This window comes from Chiroxiphia lanceolata, chromosome 1 (assembly GCF_009829145.1).
Source record: "Chiroxiphia lanceolata isolate bChiLan1 chromosome 1, bChiLan1.pri, whole genome shotgun sequence".
NCBI classification, from domain to species: domain Eukaryota; kingdom Metazoa; phylum Chordata; class Aves; order Passeriformes; family Pipridae; genus Chiroxiphia; species Chiroxiphia lanceolata.
The window spans coordinates 123,145,536-123,171,501 of record NC_045637.1 but is presented as its reverse complement, the minus strand read 5'-3'; the positions used below and the strand labels follow the sequence as shown (position 1 = coordinate 123,171,501).

The 25,966-nt window shown below is 39.7% G+C and overlaps 1 protein-coding gene across 2 annotated transcripts in view; it reads right to left on the bottom strand.

Moving 5' to 3' along the window:
• Window positions 1-25,966, bottom strand: part of IGF2BP3 (insulin like growth factor 2 mRNA binding protein 3) — a 114,582-nt gene that overhangs the window by 63,587 nt on the left and 25,029 nt on the right. For both annotated transcript variants that reach the window (XM_032697617.1, XM_032697626.1), the window contains one exon: window positions 25,292-25,340. In XM_032697617.1, the coding sequence (XP_032553508.1) occupies window positions 25,292-25,340 (49 nt within the window). The remainder of the gene's footprint in view (window positions 1-25,291; window positions 25,341-25,966) is intronic.

Below are 25,966 nucleotides of genomic sequence, written 5' to 3'. Positions count from 1 at the left end.
ACAGCATCAACCTAGCAAAACAAGGCCCTGCCAAAATCAGAGCTTGCTCCCATCTCCCACACTTTCACAGGCATTCCCTGGCCTATGCACGCTGCTTGCTCAGTCTATCCCGCTCCCCACCCACTGTGTTTCCACTGCCACAAAGTTTTCAGGGCTGCCAGACTGACGTGTTTCCTCTCTCTGGGCCGGAGGGTGAACACCGAGTCCTCGCCCACATAGCGACCACCCCCTAGTACTCTCCGCTGCCCAAAGCCTGCCTTTGTGCCATCCTCACCCCGCTGCCACACCACATGTCACAGGCATGCTGGGGGTTCGATCTGGGGCAAAAACACCCATTTCTTCTGGGCAGCAGAGATAAAGCCACACAGACTATTGTATGCACTTACCATAAAGGTAAAGCAGGGGGCAAAGGAAGCAAGGAAGGAAGGAAGCTACATTAAGCTTACGGTTAGTTAAAATAAATCTCTCTTCCCCTCCCCTTCCCCCAGGCCTCACAAACCCAGCTCCAAACATCCCCCTTCCTACTCCCAGCACAGACAGTTGCCTCCCAGGTTCAGGCTCCAATGCAGGCTTTGTGTTTCAACAAGTCCCAGACTCTGCTAAGGAGCTGCTTCCTGCACAACCAGGGGAAACACCACATGGTACCACAGCACAGTACATGGGTCCAAGGCACAAGTTTTGCAGAATACATCCGAGGGAGGTATGGCAACCTTCACATTGTGCACAGTGTCACACTGATAAAACACGGTGTGAAATGCTTTAAAGGAGCTTAACTAGTTCAGCTTTTTTGGAAGAAAGATGTGACAAAAGCATAGTCATAAAAACAGACCAGTTTTGGCTAATATAACTGATTATTCTTCTAACAAAGTCTCAACCACATCTGAAGTAGTTTCAGTAATGGTGACGACAACAACCAGCACAAGAAAATGATGCGACTTCACAAATGAAATAAGTGCTTAAAATACTCAGAAAAGCAAATATCAAAGAAAGAGCACAGATGCCTTAAAAAGACTGAAACCTACCTCTGCTCTCTTCCACTGAGATTATAAAAAGTTACTGAGAGCATTACAAACAGATATGCTGCCTAACTTTGTTCATATACAGAAAAAATAAATTTGAAAGCTCTAAATATTAGAGTAGAACACAAAAAAAATCCCACTCCAGAACATCTGAGTGAAAACGTGCCCATTCAAACACTTGCTTAAATATGGGAGTCACTTTTTAGACAACTAGGAAGCCTGCGAGTTTGTAGCGATGTCAAACTGCCCTATTTTTAGCATTGTGTGTCAAGGGCACATGCTTAGAAAGCACTTTCACTACTTCAGCAGTTTACAGGAAAAACAAGGTAGACAAGCACTTGCTTATTTACAGACAGATGAGCCCAAATCTTGTGTGTGAATAATCACATGGGACTGCTTCGGTTTTACCAGGTGACTCACTGGGGCAGCATCAGGGCTCCTGACACAGTCCCTGAGCTCGATGCTATTGGAAGGAAATGGCTGCATAGCAATCAAAATCCTGAAGAGGGGCTAAGCAGTAAACTGAAAGCAAATGGACTACATTAATTTCTTTCAACTTAAAAGTAAATATTTCAGATAGGCAAGAATGATAAAGGGTCTGTAAAAAATTTAAAAAAAAAAAATCAACTGTTATCAAAGGCTTTGCATTCCCCAGTGGTTTTCTATTTTAGGTTCTACATATGACTAATTTTCAAACTTTTCAGTACCTCTAGCATCAGCTGTTCAAAAAAAACCCCAGAAAAAAATCTTTCATCTGTGGATGAAAGCCTGTTCAGAGTCATCTAAAGGAAGCAAGAAGCCTTATCATTTTGGCCACCATTTCTAATGTTATTTAGTACTTCCAAAATTAGACCACAGAGTATAATACTGTAAAGTCACACATTATCTGGTAGCTCTCATTCATTAATAAAAATAGTTATCAGACATCCAAGGTATTAGCAATACATATAACATTTGCCCCTCTGCTTTCAATTAATACCTATATACCTGCAACCATCTTTAGCCACTCTCACAGGTAAGTCTGCTGAATTTTTCACTAGCAAGTGTCCTTTATTTGAAATATCATCTAAATAGTTTCAAGCAAATCCCTTACTGCGAGGCACTGGCAAACTCACAAAGTACTCTTACACTTAGCTAATAAGCTACGCAGTGAGGAAGACAACAGGGACTAGAAAATGCACAATTCCAGAGAACTGAACATAAATTCCTTCTTCCCCCATTCTAGTGGCACAGGGGTGCCACAGGAGCTGTGCTTAGGCCATCCACAAGCAATTAAAAAAAAAAAAAAACTTTGGCCAGCAGCAAGGTCAGATCACCAAACTCTCACCAGTTGAATCAGATGAATCACGTAAATGAACAGAACAACTATGAAGCACTGAGCTGCCTAAAACATGGCAATAACACAACAATAAAATAAGATTTTAACAAGACAAAGGTATAAGCCAGACAGCAGCATTCTGCCTAAGGTTACAAAAGTGTTTCCGTACACAAAAGTTGTTTTGTTATTTAAAGTTATGTCCGTGCCTATCCCACCATAAAACCTTACAATTTAGTAAGTGTGTGACTCACAGTATCCTCAACATGTTTGCAAGGAACAGAAATGCCAGAGCAGGTACTAATTAATAGCCCATGGTATGCTCTGCTCATTCTGAACACAGAAATCAAGATTAGCTGCCACATGCTCTCCAGAGCTCTAGTGGAAGAAGTCTTTCAGCTGTTGAGGACTGAAGTCAGAAGACAGAAGTTTTAAGAAAAAAAAAATAACCTAAGTCGCTTTACATGAATTTTCTATTTGCACAGAAAATCTTCAACTGCATCAACTTAATAATCTGTTTTCACTAGTATGACATACTACCTTAAGTTCTGTTTTAGGAAACTTTACACAGGATATTTAAGAGTATCTTTAGTATTTTGTTTTTAAACTCCAGTGGATAATGAAACATTTAAGTGTTGTGTGCTGATCAGCACGGTCCCCAGACTACAGATACAGCAACTACCTGTGACAACTAAATCCAGTGTTATACACACAGAGTTCAGGAAAGAAGACAAAGTCAACTAGCAAACAGGCTGGAAGGCAAGAGTGGATGGTACAAGATGTGGACAGACAATGGCAGTGTTGCTTTAACAGCTTCATATGGGATTGGCTGCTGTGACTGGTCTGCATTCTGTGCTGTTCTCAGGGCAGTAAATAGGGACAGTATAGTGTGTAAAATTACTGTTGCCAGCAAAACAAGCAAACAAGCACAACTTTGGGGGGGGGGGGGGGAAGTGGGGACATATTTGCATCTCTTTTTGACTGCATTAGTAAATAAGCTGCTGAGCAACATAAATCCCATTAATTTTCCATAGGAACAGATGTTTGCCTAACACTACCTCAGTTTCAACACTTGCTCATAGAGAACATGTCACACAAAACATGCTACTAAAAGAATGAAAGGGAAAAAAAAAGAATAAAGTATAAAACAAAAACCAGTTCCAAGTTACAAGATATTTCTGTGTTTGCATAAACGAAGTAGGATGTGGGCCTAACCCCCATACAACATAGCTTCTCTCCCAAGATACCTAAATGCAATCATACTCCTGTACTACTTGTCAGGTGATCTGAACAAATCACATTCTCACAAACAAGCCCAGCATGGATGCTTTGGGAGCATCCACCTGGCTGCAGTATAGAGAGCCCAGTTCTAAAGGTTTTTGGATGCCCTACTGCTGAAAACAAGTCACTCAGCTACACCCTACAGCCCAGGGGTGAAAGGTACAGGTAGACTGCCCTCCAAGCATTTACTAACTGTATTGCTGCACATTGACTTAAAAACCTTGATCTCAAGTATGGCACGTGGCTACCCATACCCTTCTTCCCAGTCTCTCCCAGTCATGCAAAGCACAAAGTCTCACCCCAGGCCACCTTTAACCCTCAGTTCCAACCTCCCAGCAGCAAAAGCCTGCCCGCACCACTGGCCCTCACCGAGACACGGGTTGGCACGTGGGATCCAAGCTGGCTGCACTCTGTTGTAAAAGGGACCAGGAAAAGTAGGTGAGATTCAGGAAATAAGCAGCAGCAAAGGAGAAAAGCAGCAGGAAAGTTTAAAAAAAAAGAAAAAGGAGGAAAATAGATATATAGCTGCATAAAGTTGAAAGCATCAAAGTTACACTCAGGGTTGTTTTTTATCACTTTGTCTCAAACTATTAAGTAATTCAAATTCTTAATTCTGAATTAATTTGCCAAAAGTGAAAGCAAATATTGTTTTAAAAGAACTACCTGTCTCAATACAAAATGCAACGACTTTTTTGTGGCATCCACTAAAACTGTGTCAGACCAAGTGTCCAACAAGTCAACAGCTTGCTTATAAATCATGGTTCAGTGTTTATAATCTAACAGCAGTAAAATATTACACTTATACAAGACAAGTGTTTTTTTATTTTAAAACTGCTGTTAATACTCTAACTCTTCACTGGAAGTGTTCTGAAAGTGTGGTTGCCTTTTTTCAGATGAGCAGAGGGTCTGACAGAAGGTTCCTCCAAAATCATGTACATCTTTTAGATAATGGAAAAGAACTATGGATTTCAAGACCTGATTATACACACATGAAGAGGCAAGGCTGAGAAAAGCAGACTCGTTTAGAACCTCCCACGAGTCACTGAATTTGGAGATCCCGTTACTTTAAGCCCAGCCTAAATGGCTATCTTTAGAATTAAGTTCTGTTAATTGGGAGATGTAAAGGCAACAATATTACTAAGAGACACACTGCTCAAGTGCAGAACCCACCTCCATTAGTTGCTTTTCATGCATAGACAAGCCTCTGTAGTAATATGCACAGGTAGTGACAATTCTCTGAAGTTTAAATACATTGATTTTTTTTTAATCTCTGTAACTGATTTCCTATATTGATGCAAATTTTAGGATATATGCACACTGCTTTTAAGTCCATTACTCTCAGTAAAGTGCTAAATAAAACAGTGATTTATATAACTTATCATAAAAAGAAGCCTCACTCTAAAGAACTAGTATTATAAGAAAAGATGCAGAGCTTTAAGTCTTCTCACGCTTAATGACAGTTAAACATTTTCTTCTTGTTAAGATTACTACCAATGTACAAATAGAAGAATTTTTCTGCATATAATGGCATTGGTCAACCAAGGGTCACTGAGGTAACATACAAGAACTTAGAATTACACCGGTTTTTAATCATGACTTCAATACAGCAACAGGATATGATCTAGTACTGCAACAAGTAGTAAAAGTTACCATAATTTTAATATTAGCTTGATTTTAGCCCTTCCTTAAAGCTGTACATTTCCCCATGCTTAACTTCCCTGACATCGACATTTCCCCATTTATTGCCACTGTGTTAAAGGCAAAAAGAAAACCAGCAAAGTAGGCAATCATGGTTATGTTGTAGAGAACCGATAGGATTCCACTGAAAGTAACTCCCAAAATAACTTTAAAAAAAACCCACACAAAAATAGCTCTCACACAAACAACCAAGTTTCGTTTTTACGATACTGCTTTTAAACCATTAATGAGTCATCACTTAAATCACTAGCTACATTTATAAAGAATTATTCACACAGTAAACTAGACTTCATAAAATGAAACTGTATATATTTCCAATACATACTATTTTTCTCCTTTAAGCTAATTAGACACACAGGAATTCACTGATTTAAGGGTGTTTTTTAATTTTATTTTTTTCAGATTCACATTTTGAAGTACATTTACCACAGAGGTTTTGTTTCACCGCATAGCAAGAACTCAGTGTCTCCTACTTACTTAGCCTACACAAAATTTTCCTCTTTACCAGAAGAGTTTTCCACCAAAATAAATGAGACCAAGAAAGATTGTGGTGTAGCAGAGCAACACAAAATGCTATTAGTGGTAAAGTTTTTGTAGGTTGTGTCATGTCATATACTTTCTGTGCCTTCACGGGGCAGTGAAGACTTCACTAGAACAAATTCCAACCTAAGACTGACTCCTGCAATCACTGCCCACTTTGATTAGTCTTAATCTTAGTGGAAGCACAGCAATTTTCACTGATTGCTTGTTTGAGGGACATATGATTTGCGCAATGTTTATTTTGGGCCATCACTGAGGGAGGGGTGTAGCCAAATGGGCAGCCTCCCAATCCAGATCACACAAAATACAGCATTTGCACTCTAGGAACATCTCAGCCTCAGCCAAACCCAGGGAGCCTGCCAGCGTTGGGAAGAGTTGCACTCATCAAGACCCACCCAGCGGACTCCTGCAAGATGGAAACCACATTTCTACACCCTGGCAAGCCCCAGCAACTGCAGCACAGCCCAGAGAAAGCAGGAGAGGGTGACATCGGTGACCTTTGTAATGAAGTATCAAAGGTTACAAAGTGAAGACCACAGATCTCCCTTAAGTACCGTACACTATGAAGTTGACTCCCCATGAGCAAGAGGGAATGCTGCACAACACACTTCAGGAATATTTTAAAAAAAAAAATTGTATTCCTCAACTAAATCAAGCTAGAAAGTCAAAATTACAAATACCTTTACTTATGGAGGTCTTGCATCCACACACAAACCGAGATTTCACTAAAATCATTGAAGATGCAGGACACACATGAAAGAGCAAGTGCCCTGCTCATTCAAATGTCTCTGAGGATCCCAAAACAGACTTTAACGTGGATCAGTGCAAGCTGTATGCATCATGGTACCTGCACCCTACAGAGTGCTGGCTCTGTGGGTTGTATATTTTGGTGATAGACCATATTCTCACATTACTCAGTGATCATTTTGATGAAGTAATCATTACAAATAAGAAGTAATTTAACATTCAAGTGCACTCCAAAGTTACTGTATATATCCTATGTCACAAGAAAACAGAAAGGAGGAACCTATGCCTTTTTCCCAATTTCCTCTCCAATTTTCTGTCTTCTTGCTCCCAGGAGTAAAGATCATCTCACTGATAAACTGTGAAGGGTTAGGCTGCTTAACAGATTTAACAGATACACAACAGAGGAGACAACAGCTACAATAGCATGGGACAGCAGGAAAGAGCAAAGACCATATTAATGACCCCCTTATAGCTGCAGCTGGAGTCAAGCAGCAGGATTTCCTTAGACAGCATTGCTACATGTGGATCACTCTCCAAAGGAAATGAAAAGCACCACTTCTGCAGGATATACTCTCAGATAAGCCAAAGCCACAAAAGCATGCAAGAGGCAGTGATGACATGAATTGAACTGATAAAAAAATATGGGAGAAGATAAATTAATGCACATTAGCACAATAGTTACCTCAGTTCAGGTGACCATCATACCTTGGTAAGAAAAAACACAAGCATCATGACACAGATCACTAGAAATTAGTTACAATCAGCTGATGGGTAGTTAAGCAACAACACAGGCAGTGGGGTGAAAAAAGCGGTTTTATGAACTCAACAAGGTAAGAGAGACTTTAGAAAGTACAAACAAAGAAAGTGTTGCTCCGACTTTTTTTGAACGTAAAAGCAAGCTTCAGAACCACAACTAATACCTCTAGAATTTCATTCCAAAAGTGCTATATAAGAACTACATAATCCACAATCAATTCTATATGAAACATTTGTAGTGCTATTAAACTTTATTTTATATCTGTTTTCCCCAAATTCAACTAATATTCTTCTGAAACCATAGGGCAGTGCAACTGGATGACAGCAGATAGGGAATTGGGAGATCTAAGCTTATGCATGGTCACATTCCTCCTGTATATTCCATTTGGTAGATTTTTGCATTCTTAGCAGCCACAAACAGTTGATGGAAGCTGAGTATTCTGTAGGCTATAGCTTTATACACAAGACATCCACAACATAAAGTCTTAACTTAGGATCTTGTGTGCATCTGATACACATGCTGACATTTATCAAAGGTGTAAAGAGTCCTATTGTGGGTTAGCACAGAATATAAGAGCTTTATATTATATGTATTATACTGGGCCAGTACAGTAAAAAACTTCCTTGCAGTTCCAGTTATACAGAAATATTTTTTTTTTTATTCAGAAAATTAATTCAATTTTTCCTTAAAATTGAATGGAAGCAGATATTTTAGACAGAATTCACAGACAGCACCCATTAAGTTGCAAGTGAAGTAGTGTATTAATTCTGAGGTAATGTTTGCAACATCACCCATCAGTATTTCTCATGCCTACAATTATATTGTTTCTATAACTTTAAGTCATTTTCTCACTAGAACAAGAAAAATCAAAGGGATCGAAAACCTACTTATTTTTGTGAAACAAATACTCACAATTATACAGTTCCAACTAGTTATTCCTCATACTTCCCAAAAAGAATAGGTTTAAGATTTCCCATCCCTTTTCTGCATCTATCTTCAAAGCACTGCTGAAATGCTAACTGTCTCTGTATCCTCCAACATTTGACTAGCAAATGATTTGGAAAGAACATCATCTTTGGCATCAGGATAACACAAAAACTGAAAAAAACCACACACATTTTCAAAGCTCTTTAGCTCAAGCTCACAGAAGACCTTCCCCATAACGATGTAACCAGACACTGGTCACTGGCAAAGAGGATGAGGATACGATGCCCTCTGCCCCTACCTGTCCTGGTCTTTGATGGAAGCAAAAGCCCCAGGAAAGCTGTGTGTCCTACGAATCCCAGGAGGCCCTCTCGAGCCCAGGGAATACAGCTTAAGGATGTCACCATGTAGCTGCTGTGGCTAGAGTATGGAGAAGGGCAGAGAAAAAAAAAGCAGCTTCCTCCAACAGTTAGTGGAAATGAAAGCAAGACAGGAATTACAGAGCACTCTTATTTGCCAGAAAGGATGGGACCTTGGCTTATAGGCTAGGAGTTTCCTTTTGTGGCAGCAAGTCTCCAGGTATAAAGCCTCACCCAATAGTTTGCAAGCCTTGAAGGAATTATCTAAACCGCCTGCTGAAAATACACTCCAGTGGGCAACAAAGGACTACATGCAGCACCTACACCTCCTTTTCTACTAAAATCAACATCAGAAACGTTAGAAAACAGGTAAGATAATGGAAGCTTATTATTTACCTCACATTTTGCTCAGCTCAGAGAAAGAAACGAAACTCATGAATAGCAAATACTTCGCAAGGGAAGAAGACAGGGACTTCAAGTGAGGGAATAATTAATGGACAACCACAGTTGGTTTGCTAGTTTGGTTTTTTTTCCAAGTAATGCTATGAAAAAGCTTATTAGTAGGTTTAAAGACAAGCAGAGAAAAGGTTGGGTTTGTGGGGGTTTTTTAGGTGATTTTTTGTTTGTTTGTTTTGGGGTTTTTTTTTTGGTTGGATTATTTTTGTTGGCAGGGGAATGTCTGGTTTTGGTTTTTAGCTTTTCTTTGCAGAAAAAAATTGGGATTCATCTCATGGTAAAATTTTCTTTTGCTGATTTACAGAAATACCCCTGAACTGTTCATCTGGCATCAGACTAACAGTCTGGGAAGTTCTATTTAAAAGCATTTTTTAAAGTTTAAGTAACAGCGCATGAGATGTTAGAACTCAACTAGACTTTAATTTTCAACCTCTTTATAATCTACATTTTTCTTTTGCCAAGTTTAAGATGTCAAAAAGAAAAGCAGAACTAATATCCAGTATCTATAATTAACTTCTTAGGCACAAATTGAATGTGATGGTATCAATGTTCTGAAACCTAGTATTCAAATGATCCCTCGTTTGATTATAAACTTACCATGCCTGAACGAGAAAAATCTCATGAGAAACTAAGTTGGTACCTTTATGTGCTCCAATTAGATCACAAAAGATAAATACTCTTCAGAAGGGCTTTGACACTTTCAAAATCTTAAAACTCTTCACTTCTACAATAGAGTATTTGCCACGACACAAAAAAGTGACAAGTAGCCAAGCCAACATTCCGCAAAAGTCAATAGGATTTTTTAAGGTGTCCCCCCTCCCCCCAGAAAAAGTCAATGGTGCCTCCTCTCATGCTTTAGGCACCAGTTTTTATCATTAATCTTTGAAAGTTTCCCCACTGAGACTGAAGGCACCTTCCTCTTATTTGCCAAATAGAAGTTTCTTCTGTCCAAAACCCAATCACATGAATTTGGTTAGAGGTAGAAAGGCAGGAGAGGTCATATTTTTCTACAACATACAGAGGAGAAAAGTAGTCAAAGTGCTGCTGGAACAGCTGTTGATCACTTCTGGTTGCATTTACTTTCACTAAAACCAGAAATGCAAAGGGAAAAAGTGTCAAATGTCACTGCAGTATGAAGATTTATCACTTCTCTAGTTACAGTGCAGTCTACAACCTGGTTGCTCCTCAAACACGATTTTCTTTTCTTTTTTTGAGTCAGTACAGAAAACAGCATATTACTTCACTTCCACTCCACCACTTCACACAACCTATACCACCTACTTCTCTGAAAGGGACAAATACTGCTGCAAGTCAGAAGCTCTGTGGTCTTTTTGGTTAAATACTTGATCCAGTGGTGTTCATGTTTATTAAAAATATTTTTTAAAGGCCTTAAAAAATACATGGAGATATACGCGTGCTGCAGAGTCACATATCTGATCACACTAGCAGGGTAACACACATACACACGGTGACCCTTCCTGGTGCAGAGCAGCAGTGCAAGGGATGGGCTTCAGGAGCAGCAGGAGAGATTTCCAACAGAAGGGTATCACCTGCACTTCTGTGCTTTACCATCAGAAACCTGCTGCCCTTCTAGCCCAGGACAAACACCTCCTTTCTTGCAGAATCCTGGGGTTAGTTCCAAGCAGCTGTACATCAGCAGCCAGTAGCAGATTTTCAGGTTTGCCACTACCCCAGAACAGGAAAGGTCATATAGCCAGACAGATTTGATGTGTTCCCTCCCTGATCTCAAGGTCAGAAGGTCTCTGCATTTCTGAAGTTCCCACCAACTAATACAACAGCTGGTCTCACTGCATCAAAAATACAAGCAAGAGACAGCATTATACCTTCTCTGTCAAGCAGAAGATAGGCATTTAACAAGTAACATATAGTAGGGCAATGTTTTTAATTCCACAAGCTCAGAAGATAATACCATGTAGAAGAATCAGGAGTAATGCACAGTAGTCAATGCAATCCAAGGATACTGGAGGCTGCAGCTCTAACATCTCTTACATGTTGCAGTCTCAATGACCCACGGCTTGCCTCACCTCTAGGAGGCTGCATTACTGCACTGTCTGAATGGTGGAGAAATAATAGCTCCTTCATAATGGAAACATGAAGAACAGAACACAAAGGTGGCCACTAAACAGGTTGGTTATGGGAACAAAACACTTTCATGTTGAAGCAGGCTAATGTATTTCATTACTCAGGTGAGGACGCCACTTGAGAGCTCTCCTATTTCATGAAGACATAAGTTACTTCTGTAACATATGGTCACATAAAACAAATCACCAACATGTGCATTTCTACAGGGTCCAAAAGCATCACTGGACACTGGCTTTGACTAAAAGCTGTCACGTAGTAGAGTGGAAGTCATGGGTACTTGTCTCTAACATTTAGCAACAGCACCTGATTTTTTTTTCCCCCTCCTCCCAACTCCTGAGTTGGTAAAAGTTCATGTTTTCTTCTGATACCTTTTGTAGTCCTTCCACCCTCCTCCTAGATCCCACAACAAATTTCACAGCCAGTGAGCTCAGATAGCTGAAGGCTGATTCTAGTGGGTGTACACAGCACAGCTAAGAGAAGTTCATATCTGCTATACTGCCATCCACATCTGCTAAAGGTTTTTCTAGTCCCTCACAACTCACTCGAGATCATACAGTTGGAAGAGTCATAATCACTAATCTATCATGAATCTCTGCACACTCCCACTACAACCCCAGACATGAAGCCACTTCAGGTTTTCAGTATTTCCCACCACCACTTCCACTGCACTGTTTCTTCTTTTAAAAACTGTGACATCACCAGGAGGAGATGCCTCCTCAGTATGAAACCCAAACCTACGGATGGATGACACATACTAAATACTGAACCTTAACAGGAGGCTGAAATGAAGGGGCAACAAGAAAGTTTCCTATAAGGGTGCAGTCACTCAAGTACCTAAAGTCATCCCAGTTTGTGATAGCAACCTAAACCAGCAACCATTTGGGCTGCAACAACCAATACCCACAAATCAAATTAGGGGTAAGGAGCTGCCCACACCACCACCTGTAGCAAGAATGCTACAGGTCCACAGAAGTCCTATACTCAAAAAGAAGAAACAAACAAACAAAAAATTGCTGTGTTGGGATGTAACACACATCACTTCACTGTAAGCTCACATGGATGGCTCCTGTAAATATCTACACTGTAAATATCTACATGCAGATAGAGAAGAAGAGATACCAGAAAACAACATGCCAAGAAAATGAAATGTGTACTGAGAAGGTATGATGCAAGAGTTTTCCAGAACAAAAGCCTGCTGGATCTACACAAGGACACCAGATTGATAACTCAGACCACATTCAAAAGGGCGACAGCTGCTATAGGCAATCATGAAGGCTACAGATCTAATTACACATCCAATGCAACAAAGGGCTGAGGAACACCTTCCTAGAAGCCACTGGTACATCATTATAACCCTCTGTGCTTCAGAGTACATAGTTGAGGTTGGCCTCCTTGTTGCTGCTCATGCTGGGTAACTGAGTTTCGTATGAGAATTAGGTGAGCAAACAAATGAAACTGTTGCATAAATAGTTATCTACTAGCCACCTAACAGCCTGATTCTACTACTAAGAGCCACAAAAAAAAAAAAAAAAACAAACCCTCAACACCTAATAAAAGGTATACCAAGAAATGTTGATTTGGTCTATTTTCTTACACATGCATTCAATCCCCTACCAGGTTTTATAATAAAGTGGCTGTTTTCAAGGACAGTTTTAATCTATCCTCCCTTCCCCCTGCAAGTTAATGGTGGGCTACAGTTTTTAGAGTGATTTCCTGTTTGCAATATATTCTAAAAATCCTGCTCATTTGCTTCACTAAAAGGTATATGCTTGGAAGTGGTTTTTATGGCTTTTAGTCATATCACTCCTTTTGATTGCCACCACACTCAGTATCTGAAAATAAGGGAGCTATTTCAGGTTACATTCCCTTCTTTTGCTACTCACATGTACTTGGCTACCAGTTTGGGACACGAGATCAGAGGGAGCTTCAAGCTTTAGAATAACACAAAAACTTCAAAAGGCAAATACATTAACAGAACTTCCCCCTGCTCAGCAGATTTGGCTCAGCTGATGTTCATGAACATCCTAAAGATCTGCTACTCATTTTTCATGTCCTCATTGTTGCTTTCCCAGTCCAGCAGCCAGCACCTGAACCCCTGCAGCATCCAGGCTCTTGGACTGAGCATTAGCAGACTGGATAAAATGGCAGCATGCAGGTGCTGATTGTGTTGGTATCTCTTGCCTTCCCATAAGCCTGTGGCATTTCTCCCTTGCTTGGTACAACAGCTTCGCTGCTTGTCTTTTGGTCTTGTGTCTCCTCTGCAGCTGGGCTCATTTTGTTCCTTTCCCGTACTCATCCAAGAAATAACTCAAGATTTTTCTCTGTCACTAGATGAAAGCAAGAAAGAGCTGCAAAAAGAGACTCAGATGGGGCCTCAAGTCCTGAACGGTCAAGTTCAAGACTACAACCAAAACAGTCACTGTGGGAGGGAACACAGAGGTAATGCAGCAATGTGCTGGTACACGTAGAAATGAACTAGAAGGCTTGTATCAGGAGCAGCACCACAGCAGACTTGCTCATTGGAGAGGTAGCCCGAGAGCCAGTTTCTGCCTGGCCACCAAACAAGACAAAAGTCCCACACACCTAAAAGCACAGCTGTGAGAAGAGATGTGCTGACTATCATTGCTTTATAGAATCAACTGAACAGGAACTAGCCAGCCCCTCAGAAATAATCATATTTTGTTTCCCTCCCTCCACACAAGAGCCACTTGCATAAAGTTAGGTCAACATATGGTATGCATATGATTCAAATGTAACATTTCCTGGCAATCAGCAGCATGCCCAGAGGAGGATCTGCACTACCGATAATGTCAATTTTTCCCATGGCCATCATAAAAAAGAAAAGTCTACCGATCTCTTGAGACATAAGGAGTAAACCCCATTCCAGTGACTAGCTTTCCACTAGTTTTATGGTAGCTCTTTTTTGTTTAAAGGAGCAAAACCCAGGGTATACACAGATACCTCTGACAGCAACTACCTTCATAAAGTGAAATAACCTAAAACGAATGATATAACTATGTGCAGATTTGGGTCCTCAACTCCAAATCAATTAAAACTTCCACGAATGGACTAAGATAATCAAAGAATGGGAAACAGCTTCCAAAAACAACTCAGCAGGCTACAGCTCTTCAGAAAGAAAAAGAAATGGCTGAAGAATAAAGGTCATTAAAATAATAAGGGAAATAGAAAGAGATAAAAGGTAACAGAGCTATTACTATTCTACTGCTATTCACTCTTCCAATATAGGAGCTGGGAGGTAGGTGGAAGTTCAAACCATGTGAAATGAGATGGTTTTTCCTGCAACATGCCCTAAAACCATGTCACTTCACTGCAGTATATTGTGGATGCCAGGAGTTTGCATTGGTTCAAGAACATGCCCACAGAAATCCTAGATTGATTTCTGAAATACAAACTCACCATATTTCACAAATACAAACTACTATCAGTAGGCTTCAGGGCTGCAAAATGCCAGAAGCCAGTAGAGTGCTCTGGCATATAGTGAATTATCACTATATCCTTGCCCTTATTCCTGTACCCCTCCCAAGGCACAGCAAAGGTGGCTTACATGACTACATTAACATCTCTTCTGACCCAGTGTTGCTGTTTTTATGTTCTTCATGCATAAACTAAGTGGATTAAGAATCATTGAGGCCACTTGAAGTTAACATTTTTCTATTCCTTTGGCTACCATGAACAAGAGCTCATAACATTTCTCCTATTATTGCCCAAGGAACAACTTTATGCATTTCCTTCAATTCTTTTCAAGTTACACAACAGGTAAGTCTGAAGCAGCAGACTCTGGTAGTGATGTCTTCTTTCAAGGCAGGTAACTGAAATGAGTTCAGAACTTCTCCAAGAGCAGACAGAAGTAACTAGTTTCTTAATCACATTTATATCACACTAATTTTGCAATGCTTGAAGAGCATGTTTGTTTATAAAAGCACATAGCTTTACCAGCAGCTTCGTACATGCCAACACAAAAGGTATAGACCTCTAATTTCATCAGGGATTTTTGGGCTGCACTCCCAGCATCTAAAACCAGCACTTCAGCAGAAGACCCAACACCACTACAAACTACTGGTTCCTTATTTCACCCAGAAAAACTAAAATGAGCAAGATTTAGATAACTAGGAAAGAGTAAGTTTCCATATGAAAGACAAAGAAAAGCTATGTCAATAGCTTTGACAGGGATAAGTACATTTTTCTTATCAAAAAAGTATATTATTTCATAGGTCAAAAGCATATTTTGTGATTTTTGTTACAATTTGCTAACCTGAGATTGCAGGTTTTTAGAAGCTACAGTTTTCACCAAGTAGCCCCTTGGCAGTTTGGTTTTTATGCTACTGGAGTACCACTGGGAAACAAGATCATGTGATTATATGCAAAATGAAGAAAGTAGTAGTGTGTTGGTGCTACTTATTTTGCTTCTGGGCTGTCTCAATTAAGAGTGGTTTGATCAATGGGTTAATTTATCATTGTGTTTAAGGAAATTTAGCCAGCAACAGCTAAACAGTCTAAGTTCTATCTGCAGAGAAGCAATACAATTCCCAGGCATGTTTTCTCTCCTATGCATACAGGTGACAGACTTGCAGAGATTCCACATCTAGCTTAATGTTCAGTAATGATGCTATACTGAATAACAGTCGGGTTCAGGGGACAGTACCCTACCTGGCCACACTTTACCTGGACGTCAGTAACAAGTATTTTGTCCCAGGGCCTGTCCCACTTAACATCTATGTCAACGACCTGAAAGAGTTGTTGCAGTACACTCTCAAGTTTGGGGATGTGACCAAACTGAGGGGAACAGTTAACATGCCTCACAGGGAGACCTAGGCACAGTTAGCAGCAGTCTGATGAAATTTAACAAGGATAAATGCAAAGTCCTGCACTGGGGAAGAAATAACCCCCTGGACATGAGTGCAGGCTAAGGACTGCCTGGTTGGAGAGCAGCTCTACTGAAAAGACCACACAGAGTGGTGTTGGACAGCAAGCAGAATATGAGCCATGTCTGTGTCTTGGCAGCAAAGAAGGTCAACAACAACCTGGGCTGTATTAACAGAAGCACAGGTAATGGATGGAGGAAAGTTAATGGATGTTGAGTTAAAGGGGATAACCAATCACATGTAGATACTTCATCCAGTTTTGATGCCTTCAGTACAAGACACCCATTGAGAACCTGGAATGAAGGGCCAGCAAGATGGTTGGAGGCTGGAATACCTCTCTACTGAGGAAAGGCTGAGGGAAATGGGCCTGGTGAGCCCAAGAATGCACAGCTTTGGGGGGAGCATAGCAGCAGCCTGTCCTAGAGGTCATTGAGAAGATAGACCCAAGCCCTTCCCAGAGGTACAGGGTGGGAGAACAGGAGACAATAGGCTTAAGTTGATACAACAGATGTTCTCACCAGGTATAAGGTTGCATGACTTGCATTCCTAAAGGTCTCCAAGACTGGCCAAAACTTTAAGCAATGTGGCTTGAATTCAACAGAGTGCTGCTTTGAACAGAAAGTTGGACTATAGATCCTGGAATCTCTTCCAACCTGAATGGTCTTGTATTTCTAAGAAAAAACACATCACAATGCTGGATAAAGAGGTTGCATCATGAATAAAGTGACTCCTTAAGTAAAAATCATAGCTAAGGGATGTAACACTTTGTCAACTGAACTCTTGAACAAAGGTTTTCACTGATACCTTTCTAGAATCACAGATAAAAAGTAAGATTTGGTAGCTGGATTCCAAAAAAGTGTTTTGAACTAAGCAAACTTCGTGTGTCTGTTAAGATTTCTCAAGTTTCGTAGTCACTGTTAGTGACAGGGTAAACAAGTAACTATATCATTCTAGGCTTGTGAGCAACACATTGTTTTAACAGTGCCAAGCAACCCCATGGTGACAATGCCAAAATTCTTGCACACTAACAGCTGTTATAATTATTAGAATATTTCTGAAAAGTTAAGGGATTACATGGGCTTTCCTTTATCCAGAAGATCAAAAACCAGTAATGAAAACAGACATTTTCCTTATCTCAGGCACGGGACAATGGAACCAATTTGGATGGGGTGAGAAGTTTTTAATCAAACAAGTTGCACTGAAACATTCCTTTTTTTTTTTTTAGACCCTTCACTTGGGGTCTCCCACTGAATTTGGAAAGAGAAATAGGATATAGGGCCATAAATGTAGTCTCCAAAGACAAAGATTCTGTATGTCTTAGTTGGAATGGTCACTTTTAACACTTAAAGCTCACCAGTTCTCTGTGCTTTGAGAATTAGAGCCCATCACAGACAGAAGCAGCTCATACTCCAACACAGATATGCAGACAACACACTGAATCACAAAGCTGTGTGGCTCAGATGAGACAATAGATTGAAAGTCTCAAGTCTAAGTGGAAGCATCTCTCCACTTCTTGTGTGCCCTCTCCACAGCAAGGTTAAACAATATCTCACAAATCATGCCCCAAACTACTCAGTTTGCTTCAGATCACGGTCAAAAAGCTGTGGCATTTCACAGCACCTTCTTTGAAAGTTGCTCAGCCAACCCTCTTGCCTCTGCCATACAACTCGAAGTGGCTCTGTGAACAACCACCCAACAGATTTCCTGCAGCACAGCCCAAAATCATCTACTTCCTCTTCTTTCAACTTACCACCTTGACCACCTGGAGGAAGAAGGGCAACTTTCACACCTCCAAAGTCTGGCAGTCAAGCCAGCTCTGACCTGGTGAGCCTTCAGATTTCTTTGAAACAGGGTATTAGCATTATGTCTAGCTCCTGTGGTGGGAAGACCACCTTCTGTATCTTCTAGGTGCTTAGCACAACAGAGCCCTGAACTCACCTCTAACTTCTCTATTTGTTGTTTAAGCTACTACAAGTTTCCTAGAGAAAAAAATGTGTTAACTAATGCAACGTTACTTTTCTAAGTCTACAACTGTAATAAAAGAACAGCAAAATATCTTCAGTGGGGATTTCTAGGATATTAACTCTTACATGGGCAGATGTTTGATAAAAGTATCATCACTATCAACTGCTTTTAGCACGACCCTGATTTAAATAAACACTGAAGCCCAATTCTTGAAGAAAATTAACTTAGCTCATTAGATTTTTCCCTTTTTTACAAAACCATATGACAATTATCAGTAGTGCTGTAACCAACACATTCATATGAATAAATCATTCCAAGTGAGAAATACACATATTGCATGTTTATTCAAGGACCTTCACTCCCACACCGTCTTTTAAACACCTGCAAGAGGTATTTACTACTTCACATATACCTGTAAATACCATCCCCTATAATTAATCCAGGCAATTAAACCCCAACATAAGCCAGTATGTTGTCTGAAGTACAAAAGTGGGTGGTCTGCCACAGACATGGTCTCTTTCCTATATCAGATTGCCTCACCTGCAGCTAAGCCCAGCAAGACGATGGGAAATATGTGCAGCTCAGGCAAAATAGTTAATTCAGAGTGTGGGTCCAACATCAGATAATAGGAAGGAAAGATTATCATCCCCCCCCCTTTTTTTTTTTTGGCAGAAGAGGAGCAAAGGCAGTCCTCTGTGTATAGATCCAAGATCAAGAGGCAGCAGTGCCTTTCTGAGGCTCTGCATTGCCCCAGAGGCTGCTCTACCCTCTATCCTGTAGTTAGGAATGAAAATAAGCAGGAGATCAACATTCAAACTTTGTTTGATGTGCATAATTTTTGATAAATCTCTCAAGTTTCTCATTATAACAGAATTAATGGGGGAAGGAAGGGGAATCTCTCTTCAAAAGGCTTTTCATACTGTCCCCTACAACAGACTTATCAGGCAAACACTGACAACAGTACAACAGCAGGCAAGAAGCTGACTTTGTGACTACTGTAAGGTGGCAGTCATTACCAGCCTACTGTCAAACTAAAGGGCTCTATTTCATAGGGTTTGCAGGGACCATCCCATCTAGTGTAGTACCAGCTTTGTGTTTATTAAATTTGAAGATGGCACAAGGCTGAAATGAAGTGACATTATGCCAGAGGACAAGAGCTCAAAGTGATCTTAAACTACAGAAACTACTCTGGCAAAGCCTCATGGGACATCCCCAGGTGACAAACTTAAGAACAATCAATAGCCTAGAAATAAGAGTCCTGAAAAGAGACTGAAAGAACTTAAACTTTCCTCTTAACCCTCCCTAAGCAACACAGGTCTTCAAATATATAAAAGACTGATGCAGAGAACAGAAAAACTTGTTCTCCATTCACCTGTTGAATAGGACAAGTAGTAATTGGCAAAAAGTACAACTTAATGCCTAATGTAGCACACTGTTTTCTGTTTCCTCCTCAAAGATCCCTACCAGATTCCCATACCTAGCAGGCAGTAACAGATTTGTGCATGCTTAGTGTTCTGCTAGCATTTTTATAGCTATACATTATTTTTATAGCACTACATTAAGTTGGGATTCTTGGAGGATGCTTGAGGCGAAAGACTGTATTTCAGTATATTTTAAGTGTTTTTACTGTTGATTCACCTTACTTCTAGAATTCTTTTCATTGTAACTCCAGCTCCTTTCTGCATTTCCTCTTTACATCTTGGCTTTATGAAAAATATCTATTCTGTATAATCCTAACTTAATTGCAATAGTTCTATGGTGTTTTTTTTTCCTTCCTTAAAACCTACAAGTTCTCCACCTATCTTCTTCATATCCTTGGTATTCTAAAATAAGCTGCATCTTAAGCAGGTACCATTTATCAAGATTAGTTTTTACACTGCATCTCTAGTTTAAAGAGCAAACAACCCATCCCACACAGTTTAGCTGTCTTATTCAAAGCAGTGACACAAGCTACTACAGATCCTCAGGACAAACAGTTATGTGCGCTGTAAGATTTACAAACATTTGCTCACAGAGTCAGTCTCCATTCTTTCAAAGAAACTGAAAGTTTTCTTACAAAATATGCAGATGGGTGAAGATGGTTCAAAGCTTTCTTGCACTGACAAATCTCAACGCAGAAACTGAAGTCACTTTGCAACTCTGATCCAGAAATCCTTTTTCATTACAACTTGTGCCTGGGGAATCTGAAACATCGGAAGTCTCAGCATAACTACGAGACTTCATTTTTCACTTCCATCAAAAAGTGAGGAAAAGCAAACCCTGTTTAGCAACATCCTTTTGCCATTGGAAGAGCTAAAACAGACCTTCCTTCCCACAAGTTTCTGTCCCCGAAAGCAACCTGCAAGTCTCACAGCAAAGCTAGGAATACACATTCACAGCATTTTTCTTGCTTTCTTTCCTCACACAACAGGTTCACACTTCACAGGCTGGGCTTTTAGTCTACCTTTTTTGTTACCAAGTTCATCAACACTATCTGTTTATCTGCTCCATCCAAACCAAGAAGGAAATAAGCCCACAGAAGATAAGTAGGAACTCTTCAACAGCTACCTTCCTGCTGAGCCAGCAAGTGCCATTTTTGGCACCATCTGTGTCCTGGAAGTCTGTTCTCTAGTGTTTTATTCACTAAACGTGGAAAAAATATTTGGAAAGAAAATTTCTTGAAGCATCTTCTAAACTGTAGATGCTAGTTTTAAAATGTTTTAAAAGAAAGAAAAGAAAAGGGGGTGGTATTGCACACCACAGTTCCTTCTCAGAGAACTCAACTCAAACCCCCATCGTGTTAAATCAGAAACAAACTCTAGGTACTTCAGTTTTAAATCACCACATCTAGATCTCTTTCCAGAAGGCATATAATTTTGTCTTGCAAATACACCTCCAGTGCTGAATACACACAAGTTAAGTGAGAGAGTACTTGCCATTACAAATTAGGAGTCAAATCAGTATCTTACAGACTGCAGTTCAGGAAAGAGTAATACAGATCTATTTACTTTCCTGCAGTGACTATAGAGCCAGGGTAGTAGTTTCCAATGAGAAAGCATTGAGACTGGTATATGTGGAGAATGGAAAAAGGTGGTGTGCCAAATTCTTCACTAGTCATGATTCTTAGGATCAGTCTGGACTTTGTATTTGACAAGTAAGGAGAGAAACAGGGGGGGGAAAAGGTATAACCACATACTATCACTAAAAATGATACACTAACTGAAGGTTTGCCTCACAAAAGACTTTGTAACAAGATAAAATGATTTATTTAAAAAATAAAATCTGATCATGCATGTGTTCTCCAAATTACTAAACTGATACAATAACCTCTATGTAAGCGAAACAAAAGGGAGAAGAAGTACACCAGAAGTGATGATGTTTTTATGGAACAGGGTCACTGACTGATCCAGAGTCCTCAAACACAGACTGTCCAGTGAGGGAAGGGGGAAGATGCAAACGACCTCCTGGATAAGTAGAGAACATGATCCTGGATAATCTCCTACCAGTCCAGACTCGAAATGCAGTCTGAGGCAAGTTCTAAATTTTCTTAGTTCAGACAGAGTTGCCACCTTCCCTCCACCTCCTAGCTGGGCAAGGAGTACAAGAGTACCCAACCCACACATACAGGAACCTGCAGAACCTTGCCAAAAATCTTGTGAAGTTCAAATTAATCACCAGACAAGTTTTGTACAAACCTAACCTTGAATGACTTGGAATAAATTAGAATTTTATATTTTACAGCTGCATTTTTCAAGTGAGCTCTTCAGAATAGCAACCTTGTGGTTTTGTTTCAAAGTAGTAACTCAGCAGATTACAGCAGGTCATTATCTGCCTCTTTCTTCACCACTTAAACCTGAATATGATCTAAAAAGGTTATCTTACCTTTTTTACTTATACCATGATGGTCTAGTAAGTACACAGTGAGGTCTTATATTACACAGAGGAAACAACTACAAGTCCAATTACTATAGCTGATTGTAAGAGTCAGTATTTTGTTCAGTAACTTCAACCGATGAGAAGGAGAACTCTAATTGGAATATTTTTCTCAAAAAAAAGGCAACCAGAAAAGCAAATAGCTAATCTGAATTTATGTATCTGGTTCATGAAAAGTCTTGCTAATAAATGCTTGCTACTCTGTGGCCATTTACATCACTGTTTCCCAATCTATATGGAATAACTATGGGTCAAGTGTCCTACCAAATGAGTTTTCAGAATACCCAGTTACTTCCAAGGGGAAGTCAAAGACTCCTTATCACTAAAGTTCAATGTTTTCTCTCTTCTGTGCTACTAAAGGCATTAGATTTTATTAAATAGGCATGCATGTCTCTTAGAAAAATAAGAGGGTACACCAGTGGAATAGTTTCAAGGCTTTCACCAGAAACTGATTTACTCCAGCATTTTATGAATCTCAAAAGACAGCTTCCACCTGCATGGAGAACAAAGGACCTGTACTAATAATGGGGTACCTTCTTCAGCTGATGGATCTCAAAACATTCTCAATTCAAATTAAGCTTCAGTATTCCCTGAAAGCTTTTCTGGTTTTGAAAACCAGGAGGCAGAACTGCTATCTGTGGTGCTCAGAAGCAGGAGCTACTACCGAATTGTTACACTTCACATGACAAGCACTTCAGCTACATTCCTGCAGGACCAGCATATCCCATCCCTACCACGCTTCCAGACCTGCTTTCTCCAAACCTGACAAGCTGCACTTGAGAACATTATGGATGCCTTCCTTATTATAAGAGCACTTTGTGGGTGGTTTTTTTTATAAGCCAAGGACCATCTCTGTGCAGAGATGCTCACTGGGTCCCAGTACCACATGGCTCAAGGCATGCAGGTACCACTGTGTGACACACTGGCAACAAGAACAGCCGTGAAGCACTGAACTAGAGGCATGCACACTGACTGCTAGGGACACTCCTGTGGGTTTCCCACGTAAAAAGCTTGTTTCTATAAACAACAAAATCAAAGCAAGGCAATTACTTCAACTTTTGCAAAGAATGACACTGTAATCTAAGAGTGGCTATACCAAGGGAAGAAACTTAACAAGAACAATAATCTTCTTTTCACATATCTCTATGTCACAGTACAAGGAAAGGTGTTGCAAGGTACTAAGTGTGTTTTGTATTTCAATACTGAACATACATGAGGGCCAATGGATTAGCTAACATAGGGACCTCTTTCATCTGTTGTTTTTTGGTTTGATTTTAAGGATTTCACACCCATTAGAAGTCAGTCCCGATTCAAGGAATTAACAAAAGTGATGAGGCAAGAAAATTGGCACAGAGGGACTATAAGACACAATTTAAGTAAAATCATTCCAGCTGACACACATGCACACTAACACATCATCCCCTCAGAAAATATTCTGCAAGAACATTGCTTCAACATAAATACCTCTCTGGATGTATAAACTTCTACTCTCCCTACCAAGAATTGTTTTAAGGAAGAATCAAAAGCTTTCTTACAGAGCTCAAAGGAAGTTTTTTCAAGGATTTTTAGCATCAACAAAAGATACCAGAGCCCAAGGTAAACTGACATAAGACAATTCCCTGATGAATTTAATCACCAGTTGTTGTATTTTATCATCAGCACCGTTTTGCAAGTATACAAAGCTTACCTGCTTAAGTGCAGAGGTGCTGGACCACCAGCACTTACAAAGAAAAACTTTAGGAAGTTAGTGGACAAACTGTACTTGGCAAGCAGCCCTGATGTTGCAAGAGAATCCAAAAGTATTGTAGAAGTTTTCAGGTCTCTAAATTTTGTACTCAAAGGATCAGGTCTGTGCAAGTAACTTAAGGACATCTAGGCAAGATTGAGATTATGTTAATTGGGACAATTTTAACTCTTCCTTGGGAGCTTTAGGAAGATATAGTGTTTTAAAGAGGTAGGTATAGAGAACATCTGTCTGAGACCAGATGTCAACACAGAAACTGCACCAATAGAGAAGAAGAAAGTAATTTTAAAAAAAATCAGGAAATAGATAGGAAACAGAGTAGATATCTGTAATACACAAGCAAAATTAGCTACAAATGTGTAATGAGGCATAAGCAGGTAGAAGCATTTTTAAGTACTCTGCTTAACAGTGCTTACATCCCTGTTTATTCACATCTCTGAATTGTATGTCTCTGCTCTAATACTGTTCCTACACAAAATCCTCAGAGGAATTTGGTACCAAAAAATAAGTTAATCTTCAAATTAGTCACCCTCAACCATTTCTGTAACTACTCTTCCCAGAAGCTTGACCAAAAAAAACTTATGGATTTGAAATAAGGGTATCGGGTGGATACTGTTCAGCTGAGGGGTACACAAGGTCTGGGAAGTGCAGAGGAAAAGCTTATATAGACAGCAGACACCAGAAAGGCAGGCTGAAGCAATGAGAGGCAATGTGTGCTGGTACCTTACAGAAACCCTGTAGTTTGACAGCCTAGGTTAAAGAGACCAATGCCTCCATTTTTCTTAAAGCTAAGAAGCAATCAAGTAGTGCAAACAAAGAAGTTGCTGCAGATGGAAAGTTAAATGAAGACAGACCAAACCTCCTGGAGAACTGCTACCAGAGCTATATCCTCAAACCCTCTGCCCTCTAATCTCCCTCAGGCAAAAGAATAACTTATCACTAATAAAACATGAAAACAACATTTTGAACACACATACAAGGCAGAAAAAAGAAAACAAATCTGTTCTTACGGTAGTCCATCTACTGTAAAAATTAGAATGCTATTTGTGAAGTGCAGGAAGTATACACTATACTGATGATAGCCAATAACCATAATAACATGAATAAACAATTTGCCAAAATGCCGCCACTATAGAGAAGCTAAGAAAATACAAAACCCCACCACTCAAAAAAAAAAAAAAAAAAAAAAATAAAAAGATCAGCATTACGTTGCTGCTTCTGTAAAGGTTTGGCCAAGTATTTAAATATGAACTTATTTTAAGTTTATTGAACTCATACACCAGACACCAGGTCCAAAACAGACAAGCTTTCAGTCAAAGAGAGTGACTGCATCAGGAAGTCAGCATTCACCAAAGAATCCATTTCAACATTTTTTATGGTTAGCTGGGAGAGCAGAAATGAAGGCAGTTATCTGAATTGCTTAGAAGGCTCTATTGTTCCCTCTTCCAAAGGATTTTTCCCCAGAACAGAATGGGTGGTGTGTGCAAAGCAAGTAAAAGGTGGGGGAAGGGGAAAAGTCCTGTGGATAAAGAGAGAAACACAAACAGTTTTTAAGCAAAGATATAATTTTTTTAAAGTAACTTCCTACCTCCCACTGCAAGTGAGGCGGGATATTCCTGATCTGAAGCTTCCGACTCCTGTAGATAAATTAAAGAAAAAAGCATTTAAAAAAAAACAAAACAAAACAAAAAAACGGAAAGAAAACATCATTGCAAGATAGACTATACATAGCAGTGTCATACATTTAAGCATCTGTCATACCAAGAGGGGCAAAACCAAATACACAACTCAAAAAAACCCAACAGATCGCCGAGGGGGGAATGTCAGGTCAAAACCATTTCAAGTCTAAAGAGCTGCTACAGAAATACTTGTTACACATTTGACAGCTGTTACATTTCATGAAGTCTCCACTTTTCTTGTAGACTATTTCTATTTCTGCTTTAAGGCCTTCAGTATCTAATTCTCTCTGTTATAAATGGGTGTGATAATCCCATATATTTGTACTGGGTTCTCCTTCACACACTTTAAGGATTTTTTGTTGTTATTTTGTTTTGTGAATCCACCAGGAAAATACTTCAGGATTTTATGTTCCTTCAAGATAGCGAATACAAATTTGAATTAATACATTTGCTTTGATATTAGATTAAGGAAAAGTTTAATGATGGACTATTTTCCAACGTTGACATGACTAACGTTCTTCCTCCCTGACTGGGAGGAAAGGGTAAGAGTCTAGTGAATTCCATGTATTTTCACCCCAAATTTA